General features: G+C 38.2%; 4 protein-coding genes across 5 annotated transcripts in view; 3 read left to right on the top strand and 1 right to left on the bottom strand.

Annotated features, from left to right (window-relative positions):
* Window positions 1-9961, top strand: part of espn (espin) — a 45053-nt gene extending 35092 nt beyond the window's left edge. Inside the window, exons 12-14 of one of the 2 annotated variants that reach the window (XM_047800294.1) lie at window positions 7250-7329; window positions 7753-7773; window positions 8431-9961. In XM_047800294.1, the coding sequence (XP_047656250.1) occupies window positions 7250-7329; window positions 7753-7773; window positions 8431-8578 (249 nt within the window). In that variant the 3' untranslated portion in view covers window positions 8579-9961. The remainder of the gene's footprint in view (window positions 1-7249; window positions 7330-7752; window positions 7774-8430) is intronic. The other variant, XM_027166723.2, reaches the window with a different exon arrangement.
* Window positions 8-7225, top strand: LOC125138556 (espin-like protein). The gene has a single exon (XM_047800295.1). The coding sequence runs from the start codon at window positions 1875-1877 to the stop codon at window positions 3810-3812; it is 1938 nt and encodes a 645-aa protein (XP_047656251.1). The 5' UTR covers window positions 8-1874; the 3' UTR covers window positions 3813-7225.
* A 603-nt stretch (window positions 9962-10564) lies between the features above and the next one.
* Window positions 10565-22417, top strand: arhgef16 (Rho guanine nucleotide exchange factor (GEF) 16). The gene is made up of 15 exons (XM_027167558.2): window positions 10565-10689; window positions 12086-12705; window positions 13955-14006; window positions 14305-14459; window positions 14876-14932; window positions 16022-16182; window positions 17502-17654; window positions 18158-18287; window positions 18397-18471; window positions 18659-18751; window positions 18992-19146; window positions 20528-20674; window positions 21023-21093; window positions 21198-21299; window positions 22002-22417. Exons 2-15 carry the CDS (start codon window positions 12193-12195, stop codon window positions 22139-22141), a joined length of 2004 nt encoding a protein of 667 aa, XP_027023359.1. The 5' UTR covers window positions 10565-10689; window positions 12086-12192; the 3' UTR covers window positions 22142-22417.
* On the bottom strand, window positions 22272-27254 carry ybx1 (Y box binding protein 1). Its single transcript, XM_027167559.2, is given in 10 exon segments — window positions 22272-22625; window positions 23359-23629; window positions 23753-23850; window positions 23960-24268; window positions 24486-24575; window positions 24709-24742; window positions 24960-25023; window positions 26909-27063; window positions 27065-27197; window positions 27200-27254. Coding segments are annotated over 9 exon segments (1155 nt in total). The 5' UTR covers window positions 27243-27254; the 3' UTR covers window positions 22272-22625; window positions 23359-23400.
* Between the last annotated feature and the right edge of the window lie 615 nt (window positions 27255-27869).

Below are 27869 nucleotides of genomic sequence, written 5' to 3'. Positions count from 1 at the left end.
GTAAGGAAATGGGTGAACCATGTTTGTATTTGTTTTAAAGAAATGTTTCTGGAAGATAAGCTGAGAAACTGCCTTTGCTTTTTCTTATAAATAACCTGGTAATTGTGGTAGATTTGTAATATTTGCAGTACTATAGGGAAGTCACTTTCTCAGCATATACAACAGCTGTTGTTTTTTTGGATCTTGCCTTGTAATAATGTGCCTAAAGCATGTGCATGTGAGATTTTGCATGTTGTGGTGTTAGTGTGCATTAACTCTGAAATCATGTTTACCAAATAATCTCCAGTCTGCTATGGCATCATTTTAAACCATATTTTGCCCAGATATGTAGATAATCTGATGATGTAAATATATTCAGCACAGAATTGGTTGTAGTGATGAGCAGTTATGAATTATAATTCCCAGTAACTAAATGGAATTTATCAAGGGATACTGGTCCCTATAATAATGTCTAATAACCCTAGTTGAAAATATAGTTTTATAGCATTTTGAAAATGTTTACATGTGCTAAATAAGAAAGGACATTACTCTAGTGGGGAGTTTTTAAAACAAGAACATCCATTTGCTTAATAAAGCTTAACATGCATTCAGCTGAATCATGTTGACTTGGTCTACAGTAGGATGCGACTGACAGTACATTCTAGCTCTTTGTAAAACTATAAGTAAACACACCTGTCACCTGCTGATAACCGGCTGTCAGGTACGGCTGAATGTCTGACGTGTCTGATACAAGAAGCACTCCATCTGTGGCATGCATGTTATAATAGACGCATCTGCTTAGCTTTATTATTAACTGCTGCTATGTGATCTCGATCAAAGACCAAATGGGAAACTGCTGCTTTTTTTTTTTTAAAGTTACATGTTTAATATTCGTTAAGAAAGGAGCAAGCGTTTTTTTTTCTTTGCTAAAACTGGTTCAGATGTTTTGGCTCCATCTATTACTATCACATTCTTTTGCATGTGTTTTTGTTTTTGTGTCATTTGGCTAGACATTGTCTTGTCCTGTGCTGTTATGCAGTGTTAACTTTGGGGCTGCTGTGACCATCCCAAAATAATTTTACATAATAACAGTATTGCTTTCATACTCTTGAAGTGCAGAAAGATATAGTTATTGGTGATGGGGCATGACAGCTCTAAGTTTTTACATGGGTATTCAGTGGTGTGATGCAAGGTGCCCTCACACTGCAAATTATGTCTAAATATTTGAATGCAGCAATGTCTGTCTATTTTTCTCCCTATTTTCCAAAATTTCATGTCAATGTTTTCAAAATCTGTCAAGGCCAGTGGTTGTCAATCAAGTCCTTTAAAAGCACGTGTCATTCCATATATTTGTACATGTTCATTGAGGCTCATTTGACCATGATTCTTGTATAACAACGGAACTCCTAGTGGAATGGGCTAATTATGTGGAATGACTGCTTAGGCTTGGTTCATAATCCACACTACAAATTCAGAGTAGGTAGGATAAGTGCTTCTGTTAAATAGGAAATTGATTTTGCTACATTTTAGTCTAGAGGTAAAGCTAGTCAAATTGGAAGCTTTTGGTTTAAATTTTCCCAAATAAACCTGCTTTTCTGAGATCCTCAGCAACTGCCAGTTGCTAAAGGTCACACTGCTTCAACTCATCTCAGCCATAGTAAAGCAGCTACCATTGCACCACTAAATCCATGTAAGGTTTGAAACGTTTGGTGTGAAGAAGCATGTCTGAGAAGCCTTGGATCTACAGACTGAAGGACAACCCATCCTTCTTTTTTTGTTCCTCTCTGTCTCCTCCTCTGACCCTGCTTTAGTTTTCTACCAATGGCTATCTCGAAGCACAAGACTGGCATTACTCTCATGCACACAATGCTATACTGGGTCCATTTGGTGAACTGATGACTGAGGATGACCTCATTCGCATTGAGAGACAGATTGAGAACCTCCAAGTTATGCACAAAGTGACAGAGGTAGAAAATGAGTTGGAGCAGCTAGAGAAAGAATTACATCAGCTTCTCCCTGTGTCTGCTGCTCTGACTCAGGACCACTTCTCTGTCAACCCTAAACAGGTTCATGGCCAAGCAGAGGACCTTCCTGCTTGGTGTAGCAAAATTTCCACACTTCTTAAAAGCATGGCCATCCTCCTTGCTACATTAGGTGGTAAGGAAATTGACATTCTGGAAATGATTAATCAAGGATATACATATGAAGGTTTAACAGGTGGGAAGGCAGAGACAACGTCCGTTACCTCAGGCAATATTGGTCGATCACAGTCTTTCTCAACCCGAGAGGAGGTGGAGAAGGAACTCAAGCAGTGTGGTGTGTCAGTGAAAAATTTGAAGGCCAATTATGAGATGATCCAGAGCCAGTCCAAGTATGAAGAGGACAAGATAAACCGAGTATACCAACGGAAGAGATCCTTGCCAGTGGTGAGTCAGTGCAGATATTCCCCTGAGCCTATCATGGAAGATGAACTACTCTTTACAGCTTGTGATATAAACTCTCAAGTCACTAATGGTCTACAACAAGAGCAGGATCCAAGATTGCCATTAGTAGATGAGCCAGTTATAACACCATCATATGCACCTTTGGTATACAGTGAACCCAATGGCGTACCTCAGTCAGGCACGGATTACATGGCGCATCCTCTATCCAGTGACCCGGTACTAAATGGGAACCATTTCACTCGCAGCCTCGAGGTGCAGACCGACCTGAGCTATGTTCAGGAGTCTATCGAGATGCGCAAGGAGAGGATTGTGTTCTTGTTTCTGGAGCACTGGAGAAAGTACACTATGACAGAATCTTACAGACCCAAGTACACAGAGAGAAGAATGAGTCAATCAGTGGGGATGGATGGCTCCAAGGCTAACAATAACCAGTTTGAATTGGATGGGATTGCGGATGACCAGCTCCTGCACTTCATGAAACAGAGACAGGTAGTAGGGAACCTGCTTGGCCACTGGAGGGCCATTATGAGCCAGGTACCCTCGCGTCAGATCCGTCGGCTCAGTCGTGCACAAATGATCTACTGGCCCGAGCATTTTCTCCCTCATCTAAATGGGGCTCCAGTTCGTTATGAGAACCTGACCCTTGATCTTTTCATGCTAGGCTACTTCCAACTGCTTGAGATGAACATGTCTCGCAGTGAACGGAAGTTCAGACACTTGCTGTGCTATGAGATGTTTGATCGAATTGGCAGCCATCCTTGGGAAGTGATCCGTGAATTCCACCGTGAAGTGATGGAAAGCATTGAGAGAGGGATTTGTGATTGGTCAGATGGCTTTGAGGACATTAAGCTGAAATATTTTGGCAACACTACAGAGGGGGGAGGGCTGTTGGGGACCACTCAGATTGATTCACCAAAAAGAATTCAGGAGATCCTAGACACACAAAATATATGCGAGACACCTGAACAAGAGTCTCTTGGAAAGTCTGAGCAAAATTCAACAAAAGCACCTGCATCTGACAAAACACAAGCTTTCACTCAGGAGTCCATACAGGACACAGCAGTCAATATTTCAAAAAATGAAGCAAACCATACAGAGCAAATTAATGAGTCTACTACACCGGACAGTGATCAAAATGCAGATATACTTAATGCAGAACAGCCAGAGATCCAGACAACCATCCAAGTGACTGTTGAAAAACCTCTGCCTGAACCCTTCAACATTCATGCTGAGAAGCAGATTCCAGCAAAAGATAATGAAGAGCTGAACGAGGACTCATTAAAGCTTATTTATGATCTTAAAGAGTTTAGCAATGAGGATATAATCAGATACATTGAGCGAAGCTTTGCCTTCTGGAAGGAAAAGGAAGCAGAATTGTTTGATATCTGAAATATTATTTGATTAAAATGAGAGATTTTTAAGTCTTCAGATAAAGCATGTAATGGGACAAAAGGTCTGAACAGTCATGTAAGAGATTTGTTTAGAGAAAAAGAATCTGAGCATTTCTTGACTGAAAAATGATCGAATGCAGGTTACCTCTGAACACTGCAAACATAGCATAGACCTAACTATAATGTAGGGTTAACTGATGGAAGTCAGACATTTTTAATTGGGATTCCAATTTTAATCTGATGTTCATATACAGTAGAAGGGCTATGTTAAATGTGGTGTTGGGAAAAATGTTTGGAGCAAGTATAGAAGGTCCTCAGTCAATGACCCGAGTGGATTTTATGGAATATAATGATATATAGAAATAAGAATAGGGTTTTGTGACTCTTGGTCAAATTGTAGTTTTGGATGGTGGTGGGTATTGGGCCAAACAGGAAAATGTTGCTGGATATGCAGGTCAAGCCACAAATGACCAAATGACCACTTTTTTTTAAAATTCCTATATAACCCAGGCCCCTAATAGCTGGTATAGAGAGTAATTATTATTTTACAATCAGATAAACATAACATTTTGCTAAATCTAGATGAAAATTCATTCAAACTAATAAATTAAGAGACAAAACAGGCCAAGTTCAGGCTATAAAGTAGGCTTGATATATAATCGTTTGGTGTAATTTGCATTCATAAAAGACTTTTGAATTTGGCTATTCTTAATTTTGAAATTTAATTCTTCTATAAACATATGTTTCTGAGGTAAATTTAATTATTTGGATTCTTATAAATATCATTGTTTTTTATTTCATAATATAGGTTTTAGCCACTGTGGTACTGATGACACCAAAAGCTTAAATCTCTGCTATAGACATACAGCTTTAATAGGGGTTATGACATGAAATGATACCATATAGTGAAATCCATTGTTCTTGTTTCACGGTTATGAACTGGTATCCCATTCAGGGTGTATTCTCATGGTGTATGCTCTGGATTTACAGCTATACACAGATGTGACATTGACAAATCAACGCATAATTATTTATTAGCTTCTTGTTTAAGTGATTAAAGTCTGTGTATTTAGGATTGTTTAAGGGCCCACTCATTATTAAATTACATAATTACTATTTTCATATGAAGATTAACAGTATTTCATCATTTTTTACAGTTCAAATATTACATCTCCTTTTATTTAATTTGTTCTCTAATGAAATTGTTTTTGCGAAGTGGGTGAACATTCAATGTTATAAACTCAAGCTACAATGATTTATACCATTCAAGTGTTTATTGATGGCAATTTTGGACGTTAATTTGATTTATCCAAGTTTGAAGTGTTTTTGGTTTGTTTGTTTTTTGGTTCCACAACAATAAAATATGTAGGGTGTATATGTAAATGTGTACTTATTGTCTCTTTTTTCTGTAAATGAATTTTTCTACCATTCATTACATGTAGTTCTTAAAGCTCCTATACATACTTCGAGGAGAATTATGTACTCAAACACTTGTATTTTTATTTAATCTGCTACCTGTGCATTTCTCTCTTTTTTCCTTTTGACTTAAATGTACATATGATTTAAGAACGCCATACTGTACCTACACTGAAGCAGGGTGATGGAAGCATTGAAATATGGGGCTGCTTCTCTGCAATAGTACCGTGGCATTAAGTGTCATTAAAGGAAACATGTACTGTGGCATATTAGAAGACCTCAGTAGAGATAAAAAGGAATCTGAGAAGATAGAACTTTCAACAAGACAACAATCCCAAATGTACAGACCCAAGAGGGACTTTGTATAGCAAATCTGGGCATTTAATCCCATTAAAAATTTGAAATTGTAGTCTCTCCGACAGTCAGTCAGAACCTTGGATAATAGAAGACAGTTTGCTAAGAGTTTAAAGGCCATAATTGACTAAATGTAATTTAAACAAAATTTGGGCCATAACTAAACTTACTTCAAACTACTTACTTCTTTAGACACCTAAAATTTGTATTTGCCAACAATAGCTTTGCAACTATTGTCTGTCATTTCCAGTGTCTGATTTTTTTTCAGACCAATTTCTGTATTAAAGTTTATATTACAAAGTACAATGCCAAAATATAGTATGTGTATATATAAAGTAAATGTATGCACTGGATGCATAATAAATACACAAAAATTTTGAAAATGTAAAATATACAAAAATTTTCCACTCTGTGTTGCTTTTACTTTTGATTAGCCAGCGATGTCAATCTGGCTAGAAGCTCTTCACTGGTTCTTTAAATGTTTATCGGATAATTAAGAGTTCTTACTTCCACCAGTTTAATTAGTTGATTTTTGTTTTATTATTATCCTACTTGTCACCCAATGCACATTATGTTTGGATTTCTTATGTGTTAATGATCTGAGTAATAATACAAAGATCATATCCAAAGCTTCAATGTTGAAAACTCAACTAATTTACTAAAACCTATCCACTTATGAAACTTTACATGTTTAAAGTGTTAATCTATTTGTGCCTTTTTGGTGTTTTTTTTTTCTTAATTATAATTCCCAGGGGAGTATTTAAATATTAAGGTGTAGATTAGTTTACGTAGACCCTGGAACCCTTGCCAGTGAAATTGCTTCATTGAAGCAGATTTAGTGTAATTGATCCACTTTAAAGGGAAGATGAGAAGCTCAAAATGGCCACCTCCTGCTCTGGCTTCTTGTTACAATTTGTAAGGCTGCAGAATAAGGTTTCATTCCATGTGAAGACAGAACTGTAGACGTGAACTGTAGACTGTACACCTTGGTTTCAGGTCTTCCTACTCGAATTTTCCCTCAATCTTGAGACATGAGAATACACAATGTACAAATTTGTTGTACATTAAAAATAAACATGCCAACTTTATATGCACGGTGCATTTCATACACACAGGTAATTATTGAGTGTTTTTAATAAGCAAAAACAATAAATGATATAGTATAATATATTTATATTGTATTCAGATTATATACAAGTGCAAAATGTGATTAGAATTTTAAAAAAAAGGTAAGCTGTAAAAAAGTGCAATGCAGAAAATAAAGTGCAGCCAAAGAAGTAGAAATATTTTAACCTGCATTTTAAAATGTTCTTTAGATTGTTTTTACAGATATGCAGCACGAAAGCTCATTTTTACACAACATTATACATGTTCATGGATTTTACAGACCTGCTGGGTTTACACTGGCTCGCAAAATATTTGAAGAATGTTTATATATTTTTAAAAAAATGTTATTAATGATCTTGTTTTAAATACTAAAATAAATTTTCAGATCAAGCTAGATCCATTCTAGAAAAAGCAATATCTTTGTCCTGTTAATGCATTACAGTTAATACTGGATTATTTCTTTGTTCTTAAATCACCTATGAATTGTAGAAGTGTAAATAAATTAAAATGATGTTTCAGTCATCTCACTGACCTCACTGATTTGTCTCTTTCTGATAGGTTGAGGAGGAGGAGGCTCGGCTCGCTTCGATGCCTGCTTGGAGAAGAGACATCATGAAGAAAAAGCTGGATGAAGAGAAGTGAGTAAAATCACTGTCGTTCTCCAAATTATCTATTTGACTTCACTAATTCCTAAGTAATAAAAATATGCTAGACTGATCTGTAGTCTATAAAAAAAAAGCCTTTATAATTGTCACACACTCGACCATGATATTCTGTTTGTCTTGTATTTTAAGAGATTTTATTTTTCATTGGTATGCACTTTTATAGAAAGATTTTATATAGTCAGAGAAGCAGTTTTTACTTCTTTTCATGATATATATAATCTAGCCAAGGATGCCCAAAACTTTAGACAACTGTAGCATACTATACAGACTAGTTTTTGAACTGCTTGTAAATGTCTGCCAGTGTCTTGAAGTATCTGTGTGTTTTTACACATCGGTTAGTACATTCCATGTAATTTATTAATGTCTCATTTTCTAATGTCTCTTATGTACCACCTGGACGGGCAGGGAGCAGAAAAGGTAAGATATTCACAAGATGGAGGAGATGAAGGAAAATGTGTTGTCTTGTATTAATTTCTCGGCATAATTAGAATTTTTTTTTTATCAATATCTTGATATATATATATATATATATATATATATATATATATATATATATATATATATATATATATATATATATATTTAGAGAGAGAGAGAGAGAGAGTATACTATATATATTAACTATATATAATATATATAGCTTAACCAGTCTTTACCCCTAAACACTTAACAACCCTTAACAACCTAACCCATTCAAAAGTATTTGAACAACAAGGCCAATTCTATTTATTTATTATTTTTCCCAATATACTAAAGACATTTGGGTTTGAGATAAAAATCTAATTATATACTATGATAACATTCAAAATTTGGAAATTATGTTTTATTTACTTTAATTGACTTTAAGACTAAATATATTTCTTGACTTGTGCTCACTAATGATTCAGCTATAAATATCAGTACGTGAAAGCTGAATTTTGATCATGTTTTTCATTATTTAGGTTTTGCTCTCAAACCCAAATACATACACTATATATTAGCTAGTTCTTTTATTTGTGTGTATGTATGTGCACTATATAACTGCATTGTGCTCTTTCTTGCCTGTTGACCTTCTGTGTTTTTTCGACACGGCAGGAAAGCAGAAGAGCGACAGAAGATGGAGAAGGAGAACGAAGAGAAGTTGGAACTGGAACGACTGCGTACATTAGGCTATGATGAGACCAAGCTGGCGCCGTGGCAGCGGCAGGTCATTTTAAAGAAAGGCGATATAGCCAAACAGTAGTTTGTCCCTATTCTTTTGCCGCATGTGTCTCTCATCGTGCATCACCTGTAGGACATTGCATTACAGACAATTCTCCAGCTCCATTCCACATACCGAGTGGCTAAGCACAGAGCATGGCTGTTTGAATTCATCCAGCTGCAGATTTGTACTGTTCAGGACTTTTAACGGATCCATAGTACATTGTGATGAGAATTATGTGTGATTGTAAAAGCTTATAATTCATTAGTGGTCTCTGTGCACTTGTAGATTTATTTAAAGAAAGAAAAACAGTCAGTCTGCCAGCAATAAAGGTACAAACACTTACATAATTTCAGTAAAGTTAATATACTCACATTTTCACACTTAACAGTCTTCAAAGTATTTTCATGTCTAAATAGAGCAATTATTTTAAACAAAATCTTTTTTTAAACCTGCAAATCATTTGAAAGGAAATTGAAATATACGTACTAGTTAAGCAGATGCTGACATCAAACTACATATAAGTGCACTAAAATAATTCTTAAAGAGTGATTTATCAACTACTTATGGCATATGAGAGAATGATATATTAATTGACAGTAATGTTCACAACGTTAACATGGATTTTTTTTGTGCATGTGTGTTAGTTTATATTCTTAGCAACCAACCCATTAATTAATAGCATTCTTAATTGATAAAATTTAAATATTTAATGTTTTAATTATTTTTACACAGTGATAAAAACATGAAATTATCCACACCTGACTATAATTATAGCAGTTACTGTAAGATGCACATTTGTATTTTCATATCCAGAAAATGGCAGATTCCTCTGGCTTTAATATTCTACTGTGTAATGCATTACACAGATTCTGTCCAAAAACCAAACCACAGAGTTTACTCTATGTGAAGAATATGGGCAGATTACATGGATGTTAATATTTACATCATTACATCTACTAATAACAGTAGACCATCCCTTGTACACATAGGGTACCTGGATCTCAGAAAAGTGCCGGATGTGTCTTTCTGAATGTCTGTGTATATATTGTTGTGTCTGTTCTGTGTCATAAAATGTGTGATAGTTTAACGTGATGTATTTAGAGTGTACATTTTTTTGCAAGTGTAAAAAAAATTGTCATTCTCATTCAAATATGTGCAATGCATGCAATATTTAGTTGAAATTCATTTGATGCCATATTGATGTTTAAAAACAAAGCTATAAGCAAACACAATTGCCATTAGAAGATTTTCTATTTATGAATAATGTACATAGTTATACTGGGGGGAAAAATGTTGCCCTTTTGTTGCTGCATGAAGGTCCTGTTGTTGTTCCTCCTTCTTTGCTTGCATTGATTTATTACTGTAAACCATCATTGTCAGACGGGCAAATGTAGCAAAATAAAAACATTTGATTTCCTGGAATTTAAAGTGCTGCCTTTGAATAAATATAAATGGCCTGTTTTCATTATGTAATACAAAAGGTATGTTTCAAATAATCAGATGGTATATTTATAGTCATGGGATTATATGTCATATATCTAAGTGGCACAGTATTGTAGAGGTTAGTGTTGCATCTTCATAGCTCCGGAATCCTTGGTTCAGTCCTGAGCTCTGGTTAACGTCTGTGTGGATTTTCTATGCATGTTCTCCATGTGTATTTTCACTCCAGATAGCTTCTGGATTCATTTTGATCCGGACATGGAGAAAGCGGTTACTGGTGATAAATAAATTAAATCATTAACATAGACAAACATTATTTATTTGTTTGTTTGTTTGTTTGTTTATCTATCTTTGCCAATAACTGAACTCTTGCACACATGTAAGTCCAGGGTCGTACCTGTATTTGACCAGCAGATGACGCTATATATACATGACAATATCTACAAATTAATCAGCCATAATGTATGGTAATAATTATTCTAATGACTTATTCAAAGCAAAAAAAGCAACAAAATGCTCCAGGGTTGAAAAAAAAAACGATTTAAATAATGTTATTCTAAGTACTATAAAGCCGTATAAGCTCACAGATAAGTACCTGTCTGTAGTAAAAAGCACAGGGATGTGGGCGTGGCTTTCACACCTGTACTCTATACCCGGAAAGCGCACGGTTTGCTCGTCGGATGAACGTGTCCCAGTTTTAGGCTGTAAAGGTATGCTTTTGTTGTTGTTGTTGTTGTTTTGTTTTGTTTTGTTTTATTTTAACTTTAAATGTCATTAACTTCTCCCAAATCTTGAGAATGCTGTGAAGACGTTTGCGGTAGTTTGTTTGTTTGTTGTACTGAAAGCGCAACCTTCATACTACAAGGAGAGAAAAACTTAGTCTCTTAAAGCTTATACTGTAAATGTTAGAGTTAAGATTAAATCCTAAACACATTTATATTTCTACATGTTCACTTTACATATTACTGTTTTTTCCCCTAACTAAATAATCTGTGTGTGTGTGTGTGTGTGTGTGTGTGTGTGTGTGTGTGTGTGTGTGTGTGTGTGTATGTATGTATGTATGTATGTATGTATGTATGTATGTATGTGTGTGTGTGTGTGTGTGTGTATATATGTATATGTGTATGTGTATATATATATATATATATATATATATATATATATATATATATATATATATATTAGTGTGTGTGTGTGTGTGTGTGTGTGTGTGTGTGTGTGTGTGTGTGTGTGTGAGAGAGAGAGAATGTAGCCTGCAGTTTGAGTCAGGACAGTTGCTCCTATCTAGTTTATCTGGGTGTGTAGTTTCAGTTATGTAGCACTGTGTCTATCAAAACAAATCGATTAAATATCCCTAGTAAGTCATGTACTGCTTGCTGAACAGATAATGTAATAATGTATAACAGCTAATAAAATAATATTATGCATTTAATAACAACTCTTATTTCACTCTTTTTAACTCATAAATCTGTCCTAACCAGATTGGTGTACTTGAAATTTGTTCTGCTGTTTAACATGGCAGCTTGATTCTAAAAAGAGTGCACAGAGTTATATTGAAGTGATTTCAATAACAATATTTATTTATGTACGTTATCAGTACTTGGAGTTTTGATTTTCTTGCTTATACACATTTGATTGAACTTCTCACACAACCGGCTTGTGAATATATACTCGAATCAATCATTTGCTTAGTTTTTGGAAGACTTTCTAAATATTAGAAGGTGATTTAAAAGTTGTGATTTATTTGCTGTTTTGCTTGTTAACCGATTTTCAATGAAGAATCTATCAAACCTGTTTAGGAAACGTTTCTGGAAGCGTTTCATTCCTCTGCCTTTTAAAAACAATCATAGAAACATTGACATAAAGGATACAGTACTCATACTTGGCTCCAGACTTCTGGACAGGTTTGGGATTCCCCTGAATACTGTAGTTTCTGTTCTGTTTTGTAGGACTCACTTCATGTATTGTCACGCTAATTAGGATTATTTGAACAATGCAGATGAGTTAAACAACTATTAGAACCTGCTCCTAAACAGGTTTGATTGAGTTCTGAATTATTTGTCTAAGTGACCAAGATCAATCCCACCCCACCTGTCTCTTTTGCAGCATGCAGCTTGTGACAGTGGTCTACTGAGAACCACTGCCCTAAGCCAATGTAACTGTTGCCAAAGACACCCTTCAGAAATTTCTTTCAGAAGTAAAATAGGTCCACCATGTCACACCAACAATCCCAGACATCCAAGGGGGACCAGTCTCCTCTCCTTCTGGACAGCATGCTCTCCTCCCAGCTTCATTTGGAATGCCAGGACGATTGTTCATCCTCAGGCACAGAACTCACTATACCTGGACAGCCTTTACAGACTCCTGTAATCCTCAGCACGCAGAGTGAAGTGGCTCGGAAGCTTGGAACCCAGCAGCTCATTCCCAAAAACTTGGCAGTCACCAGTCGACCAAAGAACCGCCACCACACCACAGTGGTCACGATGCCTGTTGCCCGTGAAGTCCAAAAGAACCTCCAGCGTTTCTCTCATGATCCTGACCGATTGTGGGAGGATTATGACTGTGATGATGGTGGCTTGAGCAGGAACCGCAGGAACAGGTCATACCGAGCTGCGGTCACCAGTCTCGATGCAGATTTGGCCTGTAAGCAGGACCTGCTGCAACCTGTTAGTGAGGACAAAGAGAGGTTACCCAGCCCAAAGCCAGTCCGCAGCCCTCGCCATACGGTGAGCCAAACTATGACCTTCTGTTTTTTTTTGTTTGTTTTATTAATGTTGTTAAACATCTAAGGCCATATCCCAAGTTTTTATGTATAAGTAGTGAAGATTTAATACCAAAATTGCACATACCAGTATTCAAACATAATTACAGCATTATCCTTTAAAATCTGCTCCTTTAAAAGTATTTTTCTTTTCATGCTTTCCAATCTATTGTTATATAAGACTCACTTGATTTTATGTTGCATTGTATTGCATCTGACAGCAAATGTCCTTATTAGATCTGCTATTTTTTCAATGGCTTAAAGGCATGTGATCTGTTCCCTTACAAAAAATCCTGTCTCAAACGCTTGGAGGTGTGAACTATGTGCAGTTAATTTGCATAATTTCGAAGAAGCTTGCAAAAATAATTGATTTGAGTGTGTGTGTGTGTGTGTGTGTGTGTGTGTGTGCGTGTGTGTGTGTGTAACCCATCTTTAAATATTAGTATTTTTTAGCTTAATTCACCAACCTTTATTGCTTATTTGTGAATGCACTTTTTCACTTATTTGTTTTTCTTCTTGAATTTAATTTGTAGCAGATGTTGTCTTAGGGCTAAATTTTATTTTAAAATATAGAAATATCTCTCTTTTTTATCTTCGTTATTAGCAATAGAAGCACTGTTTATAGAACACACAAAACCTCAGTATATGATTTGTGATTGTGCTAATAACAGGTTTAACAATGTTTAAGTGAATTAAAATGAGATTAAGAAGACAAACTCTTCCCTGTTGACACCTAATGGGATGTGCTTTGGGCTTGTTCCAAATCATTTTAATTGAACCATGGCTGGTTGATTCCTGTCACCCTGCAGAATAGATGCAGCGATTCACTGAACAATGATCTGTAAGAGTCCCTCAAACACATGGGAGTAATCAGTGTGTTGTGGAAAGTTTGTGATCTGGCTTCGTGCTCTGTCCATGATTCGCCGTTTTAGAGTCAGGAATGCTTGATTTTGTTGCAGCAGCTGGACTGCTGAATCATGTTTGGTTTGTAAAATACAATATTCATCTGTTGCGAATTTCTATTTTAAATAGATTTTAATAATTGGCTATGCAAACATGTGCCAGACCTTGTTGTAATTTCCCATGAGTTGTCATCCCAAGAAGCTCCTTACATTCCACAGGGATAAGATCACATATTTCTCTTTCTCTCTCTCTCTCTCTCTCTCTCTCTCTCTCTCTCTCTCTCTCTCTCTCTCTCTCTCTCTCTCATATAGAGATCCTTGGGTAGAAAGAGGAACCAGAAGCATGCTGGATCCTTTAAGGATGGTATGAAACTAATCACAATGCAGGAGTGGCAGAGATGTCTGCTGTTTATTTGATGGGGGATGTGTTCAGTGTTGATAGGAAATTTCTCATGGTTAAGTGAAAGACCCTAAAACTACCAAATGTGTATTTACTAAACATAAAGCAATATGTGTGATTAAATAACATTCCTTCTGTTAACCTTGAGCTAAACTTTTGTACAAAAGATATTTTTTTATATATATTCCTTATTCTTAAGTAACACTAGTAGATTCCAAAATTGGAGATTACATGAGCCATGATCGCTGCCATCTTGCCACAGATCCAAGATTATACCAGGAGATCAAGGAACGAGGTCTCCAGTCAAACAGCCTGGGACCTGAGGATGAAGAATTCAGCCAGGTGCCAGAAGAGGACCAGGGCATTGTTGTGAAGAACTACAAGGCAGCATACATGACCTGGAGTCAACTTCCTCAGGTAAACAGGAGCAGGAGGGCAGGAATGATTGAGTGAAAGAAGAATGTAAAAGCGTAATGGAGATGATAGGCCTATGGCTTATGGTTGATTAGCATGTCAGCTTTAAATATGCAGAAGATGAAAATGATTAGATCAATAAAGTCTGGAAGTTGAAGAGCACAGACTTGCGTTATGGTCCTGGAGATATTTCGCCACTGTTCTTTTATAACCTTCAGGGTAATTCCATGAAAAGTCTCAAGCTTTCTGATTCAGATGAACTTTTTTTTTTTTTACTTTGTAGCACCTGAGCAGTAAAAGTTGAATCCTCACCCTTCTCTAATGACTGTGGAATTTATAACTTGTGATATTGAATTATCTGGTCTGACTAATCCTAAAGGATTATGGTTCTATTTTTTTGTCTCATGTGAAACTCCCAGGTGAAGGAGAATGGCATTCTGGAGAATATTTCACCCGAGGAGCGTAAGCGGCAAGAGGTAATTGCTGTAAAAAGATTTTCCTTTCATTTGCTTCTGATATGAATCCATTAATATTATCCATTAATATTTTCACTGTGTTATTTGACTGAGTGAGTAGCAGGGACTTTTACATGTGATAGAGGTTAAATAGTGGCCTGGTTTGTCTCATTGCTGTGTAAATATCAAGGTCCACCTTGTACTCACAGCACGGCCACTCCCTGTTATCCTATTTTTGACTGTTTCCCGTCATGCAGCATTATGGAGCCAGCCAGGTGTTTGTAATGATGTCATATTTTGTACATATGTGGTTTACTTTATAGGCCAAATCAGTTTTCAAGCTCATCTATCTACAGGATATATGTAACATTAGGCTCAATTTTGTCCATGCATTATATACTTGTACATATAGATTAAGTAATTCTTCTTCTTATTATTCTTTTGGCTTTTCCTGTTAGGGGTCGCCACAGCAAATCATCTGTTTCCACCTACCTCTATCCTCAGCATCTTCTACTCTCGCACCAATTACCTTCATATCCTCTTTCAACACATCCATATATCTCCTCTTTGGCCTTCTTCTTGACCTCTTATCTGGCAGCTCCATCTCCAACGTCCTTTTACCAATATAACCATCTCGCTCCTCTGTACATGTCCAAACCATCTCAATCTGTCCTCTCTGACCCTGTCCCCAAATCAGCCAACCTGAGCTGTCCCTCTGATCTGCTTGTTCCTAATCCTGTCCATCCTGATCACTCTTAAAGTAAACCTCAAGTTCCTCATCTCTGCTACCTCCATCTCTGCCTCATGTCTTTACCTCACTGCTACAGTCTCTAACCCATACAGCAGAGCTGCTCTCACTACTGTCTTGTACACCTTTTCTTTTAATATAAATTGTCATTCATTATTTATAGCTATCAAGACCTCATTTACAGTGTAGTAATACTTTTAATAATGAGGGGCAACATATAATTCAATTAAAGCAAGAGTTGCTAAGTAGATGTTATCAAAAGTCATTTTAAAAGAGTATTAATATCAGTATTGCTATCTGTTCACAAAGTGCAATTCTCGTCGTTTCTTTCTCAGCCAGTATCTTTCTGTGCATTCATGTAGGTCATTTTTGAGATTATGACGTCCGAATACTCGTACCTGCACAGCTTGGGCATCCTGGTGCAGCATTTCAAAAGCAGTGAGGATTTGAGGAAGACTTTGACTAAAACTGAACACCATCACCTCTTCTCTAATATCTCTACAGTCCACGCCATCAGCAAGCGGTACAACACTGGAAATACAACTCTGTTTTATATAGTGTCTTGAAAATAACACATTAGTGAAGTGTGTAAATGTATCGCAGAGATTACAGTACTTTTCAGGGCCACCATCAAACCATACTTTATACCTAATACACATACGCAGTCCAATTTTTTTAGGAACACCTGAGTGTTCAAGTGGCATCAGCACACACTACATAAAAATAATGTAGATACTGGTCATGAGCTTCAGGTCTTCACATTAAACATCAGAATATGGGAATAATGTGAACTCCATGAGTTTGACTGTGGCATATTTTTTGGTGTCGAGTGGGCTGCTTAGAGAATTTCAGAAACCAGGGAATTCTTCAGAGATTTTTCCACACACACAGCAGTCTCTAGAGTCTACACAAAATGGACAGCTGAAGAAGACCAGATGACATTGTTCCATATTCAGCTGTCCAGATTCACTGGATCTTAATTGTCTTATACCAATGTGTGTTGTGTATACTGAGATGCATACTGAGAAATGTGGAGCTTCTGTGGCTTCCTGTCAGTCGACAGTGCCAAGTCGACAGTGCTGCTTGCTGTAAAGTATCAGCAGTTCTCGACAGTATACCGGCATCAGCCATATTCCTTGTACTTTTTACAGTTTTAAATTGTTTTGTTCTACATTACACAACAGCACATAGATCTGCTTCTGTTGGATGTGGAAATTGGCCGGAGAGAAAAAGTAAACACAATTATATTCCAATGCTGTGGGAAAAGCTTTTTTCTTCAAAAGCTTTCCAGTGTCACTACTGACTTCTAACATGTTTTATTATGCCATTCACAACATTCACCTGAACAGAAGACTTGTTGAGACACGCTTGTGAAACTGGTTTTGCAACCGAATCACTGTAAAGAATCAAGTTTCTCAAAATGAGGGTCTTGTTTGTACACTGCACAGCTCTATTATTAACTCTCAGTGACTGAGACAAGAAGTCTAGATTTACATCAACAACCAAAAAAAAATACAATAATGTTGTCCTACAGATATTTGGAATGATGTGGAGCAAGTCCAGCTTAACTAATGCGTAACTGAGTAAGTATGAGTTTAGGAACAGAGCGAGGGAATGTAGATTATGCTATAATGGAAAATGGGAGGGATTTCTATTGTAGTTGTTTTTTAGCCTTGTGGTTGTCATGTGACAGGAAGAAACCCTTCAGAAAATAAAAAAACGAATTTGGCAAAATACCAAAAACTAGAAATCTTTTCAGTTGCTTCAAAAAATGTTTGCAACAAGCAAAATGGTGATTCAGTGGCTCATTGCTAAGCGCAAGTTTATTTTTGATTTTTGCAGATTTTTTGAAGATCTTGAAAGGCGTCATCAAATGAATCCACTCGTTACGGACATCAGTGACATAGTCCAGGACCACGCTGCAAATCACTTTGAACCATACATTGTGTATTGCTCTAACGAGACCTTCCAGCAGAGAACACTGCAGAAGCTACTGTAAGCTCACATTCAGAGATGGGACAAGTAGCATCTTGTGGCTAACCTTTAATAATGATGAGTATAATTTGCAGGGATTTGATCTTTCACTATTTTTGGATCCATAACCTGGGAACATTTTAACATTTTGAAAATAGAATAGAATGTCATCAAGGTTAAAACCCTCTTCATAGATATTTAACATTTTGGAAACATTAGAAAATATCTAAATGTTTGTTTGACACAACAATTGACTCCTAATTCTTTTATATTATCTAATTTTATATTTATATATATCTCAGCATGATGGATGGATGGATGAGTATATTAGATACTTTATTTGTGGCTAAATCTGATATGGCTTTCTACGCATTATATACTGTATGTCCAGTACAAATAGTTCTGCTCCTTAAGCCCCAGGGTCTCAATTTCAGTTCTGAACTTTAGGGACAATACTGTCTTTATGGAGATTCATGGAGATTTCCAAAGCAAATCTGCAACCTACCCATGTTTGTGTGTTACAGTATAACTAATACCGCCTTTAAGGAGGCGCTGAAACGAATCGAGAGCAGTCCTGAATGTGGCGGATTACCCATGATCTCCTTCCTCATTTTGCCCATGCAGAGAGTCACTCGTCTGCCCCTGTTGATGGATGTGAGGAAAACACACACACATTTATATTTAGAGTTTGTCTACAAAGGAAAAAATGTCCTATTACTCCCTAGTGGGACCAAAGTTTTTGTTTCTCTCTACATTCATGCAGACCATCTGTCAGAAGACAATTAAGACGAAGACCGAATACTATGCAGCACGCTGGGCACTAAAGGCCATCAGTCGGGTGCGACAAACTTTTTTGAGCTTTATATATATATATACATATACACAAACACACACACACAGGAAATTGGACTGAGGAAAAAAGTGAAATAAATGTTTGTGTTTTTTAAAGTATGATCAGATTAATGTCTGACACATTGAGTGCAAAGTGTGTTTGAGAGTAATTTGAGTGTTTGTTTGCTGTTTAGTTGGTAAAAAGCTGTAATGATGGCGCCCGGAGGATGGAGCGCACCGAGCAGATGTACACCATCCAGAAACAGATGGATTTTGGAAAGATTAAGGTCTCTGCCAGTGCAATGTAGTCTTCAATAAATAATAAAGAATAACGTGCCTTTCATATTTATGCAATTCCTGTCATAAATAGATTTTAGCTAAATACTCCATTGTGGTGATGCTTCATAAATACAGCCTCTGAGTTCAGTCTACATTTAACCAAAGAGAATAAAAGAAATAGTGTAGCTGTAATTAAAAACCACATACATGGGTCTCATTGAGTTTCTGCTTCTGTTATGTTTGTATAGCCGTTCCCGCTAATCTCCGCCTCTCGCTGGCTGCTAAAGAGAGGTGAGCTGGCCGTGTTCACAGAGGACCTTGGGATCTTCCGGAAGGCCTTCATTCATAAGAGCTACTACCTCTTCCTGTTCAATGATGTCCTCATTGTTACCAAGAAAAAAAGGCAGGTCCACTCATTCACTACTCTCCACCACCAGATTACTTGGCAGTCCAATCATAAACACTGATATCATGGAGTCCTCCATGCGATGAATTATTTTTTGTAATAGATGGGAGATGCGTTTGTAGTGAAGCAGCTTTCACAATTAACACTGTAAAATTATCTTGAGTCTAATGCCTGGCATCAACAAAACAAACGTCACGATCATGTACAGATAAATTTTACGTTTTGTTTATTATTTTATTTATTTTAAGCAATTTAACCTTCGGCATGTGTTTTTCTAACTGCCCTGTGAGTTAGGGCAGGAGGTCAAAGGCGAGATGACTGAGGTAGAGAGATTTGGAGATAGACACAAACAGAGAGAGTTGGACGAATGGAAAGACTGAAGAGAAAGGCTTAGAAGGAGTGGAGGGAGGGAGAGAGACAGAGAGAGAGAAGGACAGACATGGAGATAGATACACAGAGAGACAGATGGATAGACATGGAGATAGATACACAGAGACAGATGGATAGACATGGAGATAGATACACAGAGACAGACGGATAGACGTGGAGATGGGTAGATACACAGAGAGACAGACGGATAGACGTGGAGATGGGTAGATACACAGAGAGACAGACGGATAGACGTGGAGATGGGTAGATACACAGAGAGACAGACGGATAGACGTGGAGATGGGTAGATACACAGAGAGATAGATGGATACACACAAACACAGAGCCCACACTGAGCGATTGGACAGTTGGTGTAACAGGACATGACTTGCATTCCTACACAACTCTTAAACATATGTAGCTCAGAGGACCTCAGTTATCAGTCACACCCAGACAATCCACTGAGTAAAATGCCCTTAACAATAGTTGTCATGCACAATAATGGTGAAACTGCTATTTGTGATTATTTTGCTCGGTAAACAAATCAACACGATGATCTTATCCAGTGTTGCTTGTCTAAAATAAAGTGACGTGACATACGGCTAAGTATGGTGACCCATACTCAGAATTCGTTCTCTGCATTTAACCCATCCAAAGTGCACACACGCGCACACACACCATGAACACACCTGGAGCAGTGGGGAGCAGTTGGGGGTTCGGTGCCTTGCTCAAGGGCACCTCAGTCGTGGCCGGCCCGAGACTCGAACCCACAACCTTAGGATTATGAGTCAGACTCTCTAACCATTAGGCCACGACTAATGGCCATGACTAATTTTAAATGAACAGAAAGCATCCTCTTCACATTATACCATAAACTGTTCTCCAGCTCTATTTTTGGAGAACGTCTCTAGGTCTAGTAAACATGGTTTTGTGTTCAAATAAATGAATTGCTTTAATCACAGGCTACTTTCCTAATGCATTTGTATACGTGTTCTAAATCTGTGTGCAGTGAAGAAAGCTACCTGGTGTTTGACTATGCCACTCTGGAGAATGTGGAGGTTGAGGAGGTGCAAGCTGACAAACTCTACCTGCGGCTGGAGATGAAACCCAACAGCGAGGGGCGCTGTGAACAGATGGCTCTGGTGGCTGAATGCAAGTGAGTCAATACACATCGTTAGCACCATCTGCTGACAGAACTGATCAACTCCCAACTCTCTCTCTGCACGTGTGTTTGAGTGCAGCTAGCAGTACCTGCTTATTGTCAACAGACAAATCCTTTTCCTATAGCTACACCTTGTTAATGTTACATATGCACAACTGCAGAAGCGTCAATCTCTATTATTTGGTGGAAAAATGCACTACAGAATAAAAGAAAGCAAGCCCAGGATCTAACACAGCTTCCACTGTTTTATTAAAAGGATATTTTTATCTGCTCATGTACAGTGGTGTAGTATAATTTTAACAGTGTAATTCTTTTAGATTTATGTAATGTCTGTGTTTGCAGGCTAGACAGAGCCCGTTGGGTCACCGCTCTACGCTGGTCTAAGCAAGGCGAAACTTCCCCGAACAGAGACGGTGTGAAAAGATTTGCTTCTCTGTAAAATTGTGGTGTTCGTTCATTTAGCCACTTAAAGCTTCTTATTTTAGAAATTTATTTAAACGTGTATATTACATTACAGCACTTCCTCAACATGAAGCCACCAAAGCATATATGCCCAAAGAGCCAGACGAGCTGAGTCTTAAGCAAGCAGAAGTAGTCATCATCTTGCAAGAAGTGGACGGTAATACAGTTTATAATATTTGCCTTTTTTTTAAATAACTTCTACTTAGGTTTCAACAGCTTGGTCATTTACTAGTAGAACCTAATTTATTTAGGTGATTTTTTTTTTACAGTGAGGCAAGTTCACCAATGGCTAACTTATATAACTGGTTACCTTTCTTAAGAACAATATTTACATATCAGAGCCTGAAGCAAATTAAACAGGCTATAATTACATTTGTTTAGAGGGACATCTTGCTCAGTGTTTCAATGTGAAAGAGAACACCAAATCAACTGGAGTTAAACAAGGTGCTCACTTGTATTTTCAGAGAACTGATGGTAGTTCCAGCTGTAATAAAATGATATTTAAATTAATGCTCAATACTAAAGAAAAGCATTTAACGGACAATTTCATAGTAATTCCAAACGTTTTGTTACATGGACGGAATCTCAGAGGTCAGAGCTTTGTAACAGGAGTCAACACTGTTTGGTTGCCTGTATAATTGAGACATGAATGTACTTGTCTATGAACTTTTCACCTCTTGTGCCATAACAATAGATGTACCTATAAACGGTTAAAATTAACACACTTGAGGAAATGCTGCCCTTCAAATATTAGAAAATATTGAGACTTTTTGTGCTTTAAATTTCTGCTTAAAGGCTGAAGCTAGTCAATGCATAATCAATATTTTTTAGCTTAAACTGTAGACGCATGTTTTCGCAGGTTGGTGCTATGGGGAGAGGATGAGAGATGGAGAAAGGGGCTGGTTTCCAGCCAGCTGTGCTACACAGATCACCAACAGCACCACCATTGAGTACAACATACAGCGTATGCATCGACTGCGCAAAGAGACAGATGTCTGATCAGAGTCTAATGCCCCTCTGACTAATCTACAGACTAACTGCTGTACATTAATACACTTCTTAGGAATAAGCATGTGACCCGTTCTTATTGTGCATGAACTATGGATAAAATCAAACAACAAACCAATGAGAAAGTTCACCTTTGACTTTTATTTTTCAGCTTGCCTTTTGTTAAAATTCATGTTTGGATACATAAAAAGTTATTTAAAAATGTCAAACTGACCAGATATCAAATTACTTTTTTTTTTTTTTTTTAAAAACCATTTGGTGTAAAAACATAAGACCGATTTAGAAAAACATCTGTTGTTTCCCCAAAACTTTTAGCTGTCACAAAAATAATGGAAAAACACAAAATAGGGCTGCATAGATTCTGCAGGCAATCGGTGGTAATCTGGTCAAATGCATGTTGCAAGCTTTAGACGATCGTCAGGTCAAATCTGGTTCTTATTGCTCAGATCTTAGATGTTTCTTCTTGTTGACAAAACTGAAAAGAAAATGGGGAAAAAGATTAGCTTAAATGCTTAGATTGTAAATTGGAATATACCCCACAAGGTAATACATTGGGTATAAGGGAGCATTGTGTATGCCTGGCCTAAGACAATGCATTAATTCTTTGTCTCTAGTGTAGAATCTGATCCAGCTTTGCCTCAACTGAAAGTGCAAACTGAAAGACTAGCCCAATACTATACCATGCCGATTCATTAGTATCAATTTGCAGTAGACAATTGCTAATTATTTAGCCTTTGTGTTTTTTATTATTATTTAAAAGCACTTGTGGTGGATGCAGAATTCATGGTGTGTTACACTGAACCAATCAGATATAAAATAAAAATTTATATATATTTGTTAGAATTAGAAAAACCATAGAATTCAAATATGAGCCAAATGAGTTTTAAATGAAGCTTTTGCTTGTCAGTCACATGATACAGGATTAGATCAGAGTAGAATCAACAAAAAGTAGTTACTATTTTAGCAATCAACATTTCAACAAACTTTTGTATTACACCCACAATTTATTTTTCCATAGTGGCTCAGTATTTTATAAAAATATTAATTTGAAAGATTTCAAAGGTCAAAAATGCCCAGTGACATCAACATGAACTACAGTGACTAAAGCATCACTACAGCACAAAAGTGACAAATAACTACACTGCCCTGAATGGAGACACCTATAAAGTGGCCACAGCTTTAATTTTTCAAAAAAAAATTAAACCAACCCGGCAGGATGGTGTGAGATGGTGACGCCGGCGGCGGTTGGTCTACTCATTCCCGCCCTGTTCGGCCTCGGGAGCGGCTGATTTATCGGTTGATGCATCGGCTGCCTTGCCGTCCTTGCCATCCTGGGGCTTGGTGGACTGAGGCCGTCTGCGGCGGTAGTTGAAGTTGCGGCGGTAGCGGCGCTGCCGGGGCTCCTGATTCTGACCGCCCTCACCCTGGTTCTCCTTATCTTCTTCCCCTTCCCGTGCAGGCCGGGGTCGAGGTGGTCCTCTGCACACAAACAACCATGTAAGCAATAAAGCTATAACTGCTTTTACATTGATCCTTTTAGGTCATCCGTACTCGTGTAAGCAGATAGTCAGAGCCCCCCAGCTAACAAGCAAGTCTACAAACCTTGGTCTGAACCTTGGCCGGTAGCCTCTGTAGTAATTCTGTCTCACTGGTTTATTGCCCTGGTCTTGACCACCCTGGCTTTCATCGCCTTCCCCAGCCTAGAATCAACATTCCAATGAAGGGAGCAGGCAGGAAAAAAAGGTTAATTAGTTTCATCCAACCATGATTGCTTAAGTCCAAGTTTTCCAGCATCTTGTTCCAGTGTACCTCAGTCATCTCTCCTCTGGTTGGAGCACTGCTGTAAGGAGGTCTGCGGCCATAGCGTCTTCTCACGTAGTATGGGGGGTAGCGCCTCCTGCCAGGGAAGGTGGGTTTGCGCTGCTGCTGATCAGCTTCACCAGCGCTGTCTCCTGCCTCCCTCTTGTCTCCTTCTCCATCACTTGGGTAGTTGTCCTGGTAGTCACGTGGGGGGCCCCTCCTACGTGGGTAGCGTCTGTACCGGTTCCTGTCGGCCGCGTATTTGCTACCCTGAACGGGCACGCCATCTGGACCAGTAACGTTGGCTGCCTCTGCACCCTGCAGAAATGGGGTTTAAACACGGTAATGGTTAACTGTATGGAAATGGTTGGATGCATCACTAAAATAGTCACCTGTATTCACACTCATGCTCCAAGTAACAAGCTTTGCTACTACTGAAAGACATTCAAACTTTTACAGGTTACAGGGATATTTTGTGTCAGCTTAGTTTTTTTAATATTCAATGTTGTCAACATGGTCAATACAATGAGCTCACCTTTTCTCCTTCAACCACATCAAACTCCACAGTCTCTCCATCCCCTACACTGCGAAGGTATTTCCTTGGGTTGTTCTTCTTTATCGCAGTCTTGAAACAACAAACAAAAAATTAGCAATCACATTAAGTCTCAAAATCACAGGAGTTTCAATGAACCATTCATCTTCAACTAGTGTAACAGTAAGAAGAAAAAAACCCTTTAGAACACATGGTTCTCACATACCTGGTGTACAAAGACGTCTTCTTTTGTGTCATTCCTTCCCATCAAAACAGAATAGCCCCACACAATGAATGCAATATAATTTAAGAGATAAAAAAAAGAGGATTTAGACAATGGTCAATAGGTAAACAATAACATGATATTTAGAGGACTCAGCAGCTTGGCTACAAGTATTTAAAAACTCTTAATAGGATTGAGGATGTTCCCTGACCCACATATACTGCCTAGTTTCTGAGGGGGTACAAGCACTTTACCTGTTGATGAAACCATAGCCGTTTCTTACGTTGAACCACTTCACTGTCCCCAGGACCTTTGTTGCTACAAGGGGGATGAATAAACAGACAGATAAGAACTACAAGCTTCTTCAGCATAGCATAATTCATTCACAGCAGTGTTTAAGAGAAATTAAACAGCACAGCGATGAAAGAAGCATCAGAAACCTAAACCATTACCAAACTCGAAGCAGACTATTTATAGTCACCAACTGTCGCGCTGTTTATAGCCTATGATCTAAAACTGTCTGCATAACCAGCTGCTCATATCTAATCTTTTATTTCCAAAATTGTCCTGGTTATGAGTCGAGTATGAGCGCGTACGCTGAATTTAAAATGTGCTGCTGATTTCAGACTTAAGAAAACGAGACATCCTGGAAGAATAATTTACGTAGAGTTACATCAGGTCATCGATATAAAATAGTGAATTGACGTAGATTCTGGGAAATGACACGCTGAGGGCTGAAAGCAGGAAGACACTCACGTGGTGCACGATACTAGCTGCCTCAACAAAAAGTAATTAAATTATTAATAATAATAAAATAGAACAAAACTCATAGTTTAAAACAGAATTACTTGCAGTGTGTTGTACGCTGTAAGTAAAATCTGCAGGACGACTCCATACCCTCGGGTTTGGTGGGAGACGATTTACCCACCATGTAGACAGCTAGCTAGGCTGCTAACTAGCCCGTCGTGGATCGCTTGTAGCAACTAGCCTCAACCATGTGGTCGGACATGAGCCAGTAAGCAAACAGTCGGGTCCGACTAGCTCACGTATACATACACAAATTAATTTCGTGCTGAACAGTTTTAAGACGTGGTGGTGCGTTTCGGTGCTGTTCCTCCCAATCAACCGAAGTTCGTGTACGCTTAGACAATGGAAATGTCCGCATCCCAACAGAGCGGCGGACATTTTGGGAATGCCAAGCAAAAACACCTTGCTATAGACACTAAATCAGTTTGGTCTTGAAGGCGTTTTAAGACTACGGAAATATATCTACGGTATAATAAACCTGGACAAACATCATGACTCCGGTGTGAAAGCGTCCGGTTGATTCGCTCTTTGCCCACATAATCGCGCAGTACAGTAGGCCAGAAGGCTGGACATACACGGACTATGGCAAACAAAGAGTAGCTCAGCTCGTTTGTCTGGTAATTCTTAAATAACTGCGGTATAAATTTAAGCAATGAAAAGCAACTTGTTCCGTTATTAAATACAGTTCATAGTGATGTACCCATAACTCACAAAAACAAACCGAACACTAGCTATCAGTGTGTGGATTTTGAGGACAGGAATTACAGCGGGTCACGATCAAGGCCAAACTCGCCTCGATACCAGATGAACACAAACCGTAGTGTCTAGTGGGGACGGGTTCGTCGCGACAAGTTTATTCTTGTACGACTGAGTAGTCGTTTTACTTACAATTGAGATCTATTAGAAATGTTAATTGTTACAAATACAGACTAGTTGCCGGCCGGCGCTGGAACACGCAGACAGGCCTCAGGTTAGCATTCGGCTAGTTAGCATCTCGGCTATCCTCTCAGCCATGAAACGGCTCGACACGCGACAGGAATGAAACAGAGCGCGTGCGTCGCTGTTTGGATATTTTACGAAAATGAGCCGTCGTCGCGACTGTAAGTTGATCCATCTAAGCAAATAAAGGTTAGCAGGGCTGACTAAGTTACTTCAGGAAATTTACCATTCGATTCGTTTCTTCATATTTCCCCTCACAGAGACACAGTACAGTGTCGAAAAACTTCTGGCACACAAACTACCCAGTTCCGCGTTGGTAAATAAACGATATTTAACAGATAAAGCTACTGCGGTATCGTATCCAAAACGCGTCCTTAAAAATACTTTACAACGCTAGGACCTCGGAGTGTGGTCACTACACATCACACGGGTTTGTAAAGTAGACACCGAGGCTCACCGATGACCTTCTTATCCCCCGCGGTAGCTGCGGCTGCCGGGCTGGATGGACTCTCCACGTCGTCGGCAGGCTGCGGTGGCTGCTGTGTTTCGGCCTCGCTGCTCATGGTGGTTTCTTGTTGGTAAAGCCGGCGGTGGCTCTCTAGTGTGTTCTTTCCCGGTGCTAGATGGTAACCTGGGCCGGCGGTGGTGGGGGCTACTGCCTTCGGGCTCTCTACTTTCCTCTTTCCGCTCCCGTTGCCGATCGAACTGGACGGACTTAGAAAAGACACTGGAGGATATTCCTGAGCAACATCCCATTCTTTCACGGGATTGGTTGAGGAGTTGGTCATCATTCTGTTTAGCTCATTTTCCTCAAGCTTATTGGGTGGCTTTGATGCCAATCATGTGTGTCATGGCACATAGGGCCTGTGATTGGCTCGCTGCGAAACGCGTCAGCGAAGGTATTGCTCTACACTTCGTTAAAATGGAGACAGAAAAGAATAAACACAAATGCCTGCGGTTTTACACACGCGGGTTAGAACAACGATTTTAAGTATTGGGTAATACATTGGTCAGCTTTTAAATGTCCCCTAGTGTGTAAAAAGGTACACTTTTAAATCCAAGCTCTTTAAAATGGAAGAGGCGGTGCTTATTTAATTTATTTATAATAATAACACATTTAGTAACGTGCCCCTGAATTTATGATAGGGACTCTTTCATTGTAGTGACAAATGGAACTGACTGTATTTAATTAACCTTTTAACAATAATTATTTATATATATACACGTGTGTGTGTGTATATATATAATCAACTTTTCAATATTCTGTCTTCTAATTTTGTCAATAATATGTCCACAGTCATTAATCCCAAAGAGAAACACTTAAAGCAGCCAGACATAATGTTGCTTTGCATGAAGCGCCATGTCTATTTTTTACCCTTGTGACTAAATCTACAATTTCAATGTAGAAACAGGGCATT

The sequence above is a fragment of the Tachysurus fulvidraco genome, chromosome 14, assembly GCF_022655615.1.
Source record: "Tachysurus fulvidraco isolate hzauxx_2018 chromosome 14, HZAU_PFXX_2.0, whole genome shotgun sequence".
Taxonomy (NCBI): Eukaryota; Metazoa; Chordata; class Actinopteri; order Siluriformes; family Bagridae; genus Tachysurus; species Tachysurus fulvidraco.
The sequence above is the reverse complement of the archived record's forward strand: the minus strand, read 5'-3'. Positions and strand labels throughout refer to the sequence as shown.

Excerpts from the sequence above, each read along its gene's own strand:
- LOC125138556 (XM_047800295.1), top strand. The coding sequence starts at position 1,875 with ATGACTGAGGATGACCTCATTCGCATTGAGAGACAGATTGAGAACCTC.
- arhgef16 (XM_027167558.2), top strand. The coding sequence starts at position 12,193 with ATGTCACACCAACAATCCCAGACATCCAAGGGGGACCAGTCTCCTCTC. Across the intron at positions 14,933-16,021 it reads AGGAGCGTAAGCGGCAAGAG|GTCATTTTTGAGATTATGAC; the intron begins GTAATTGCTGTA and ends GCATTCATGTAG. Across the intron at positions 21,094-21,197 it reads AACTTCCCCGAACAGAGACG|CACTTCCTCAACATGAAGCC; the intron begins GTGTGAAAAGAT and ends ATTACATTACAG.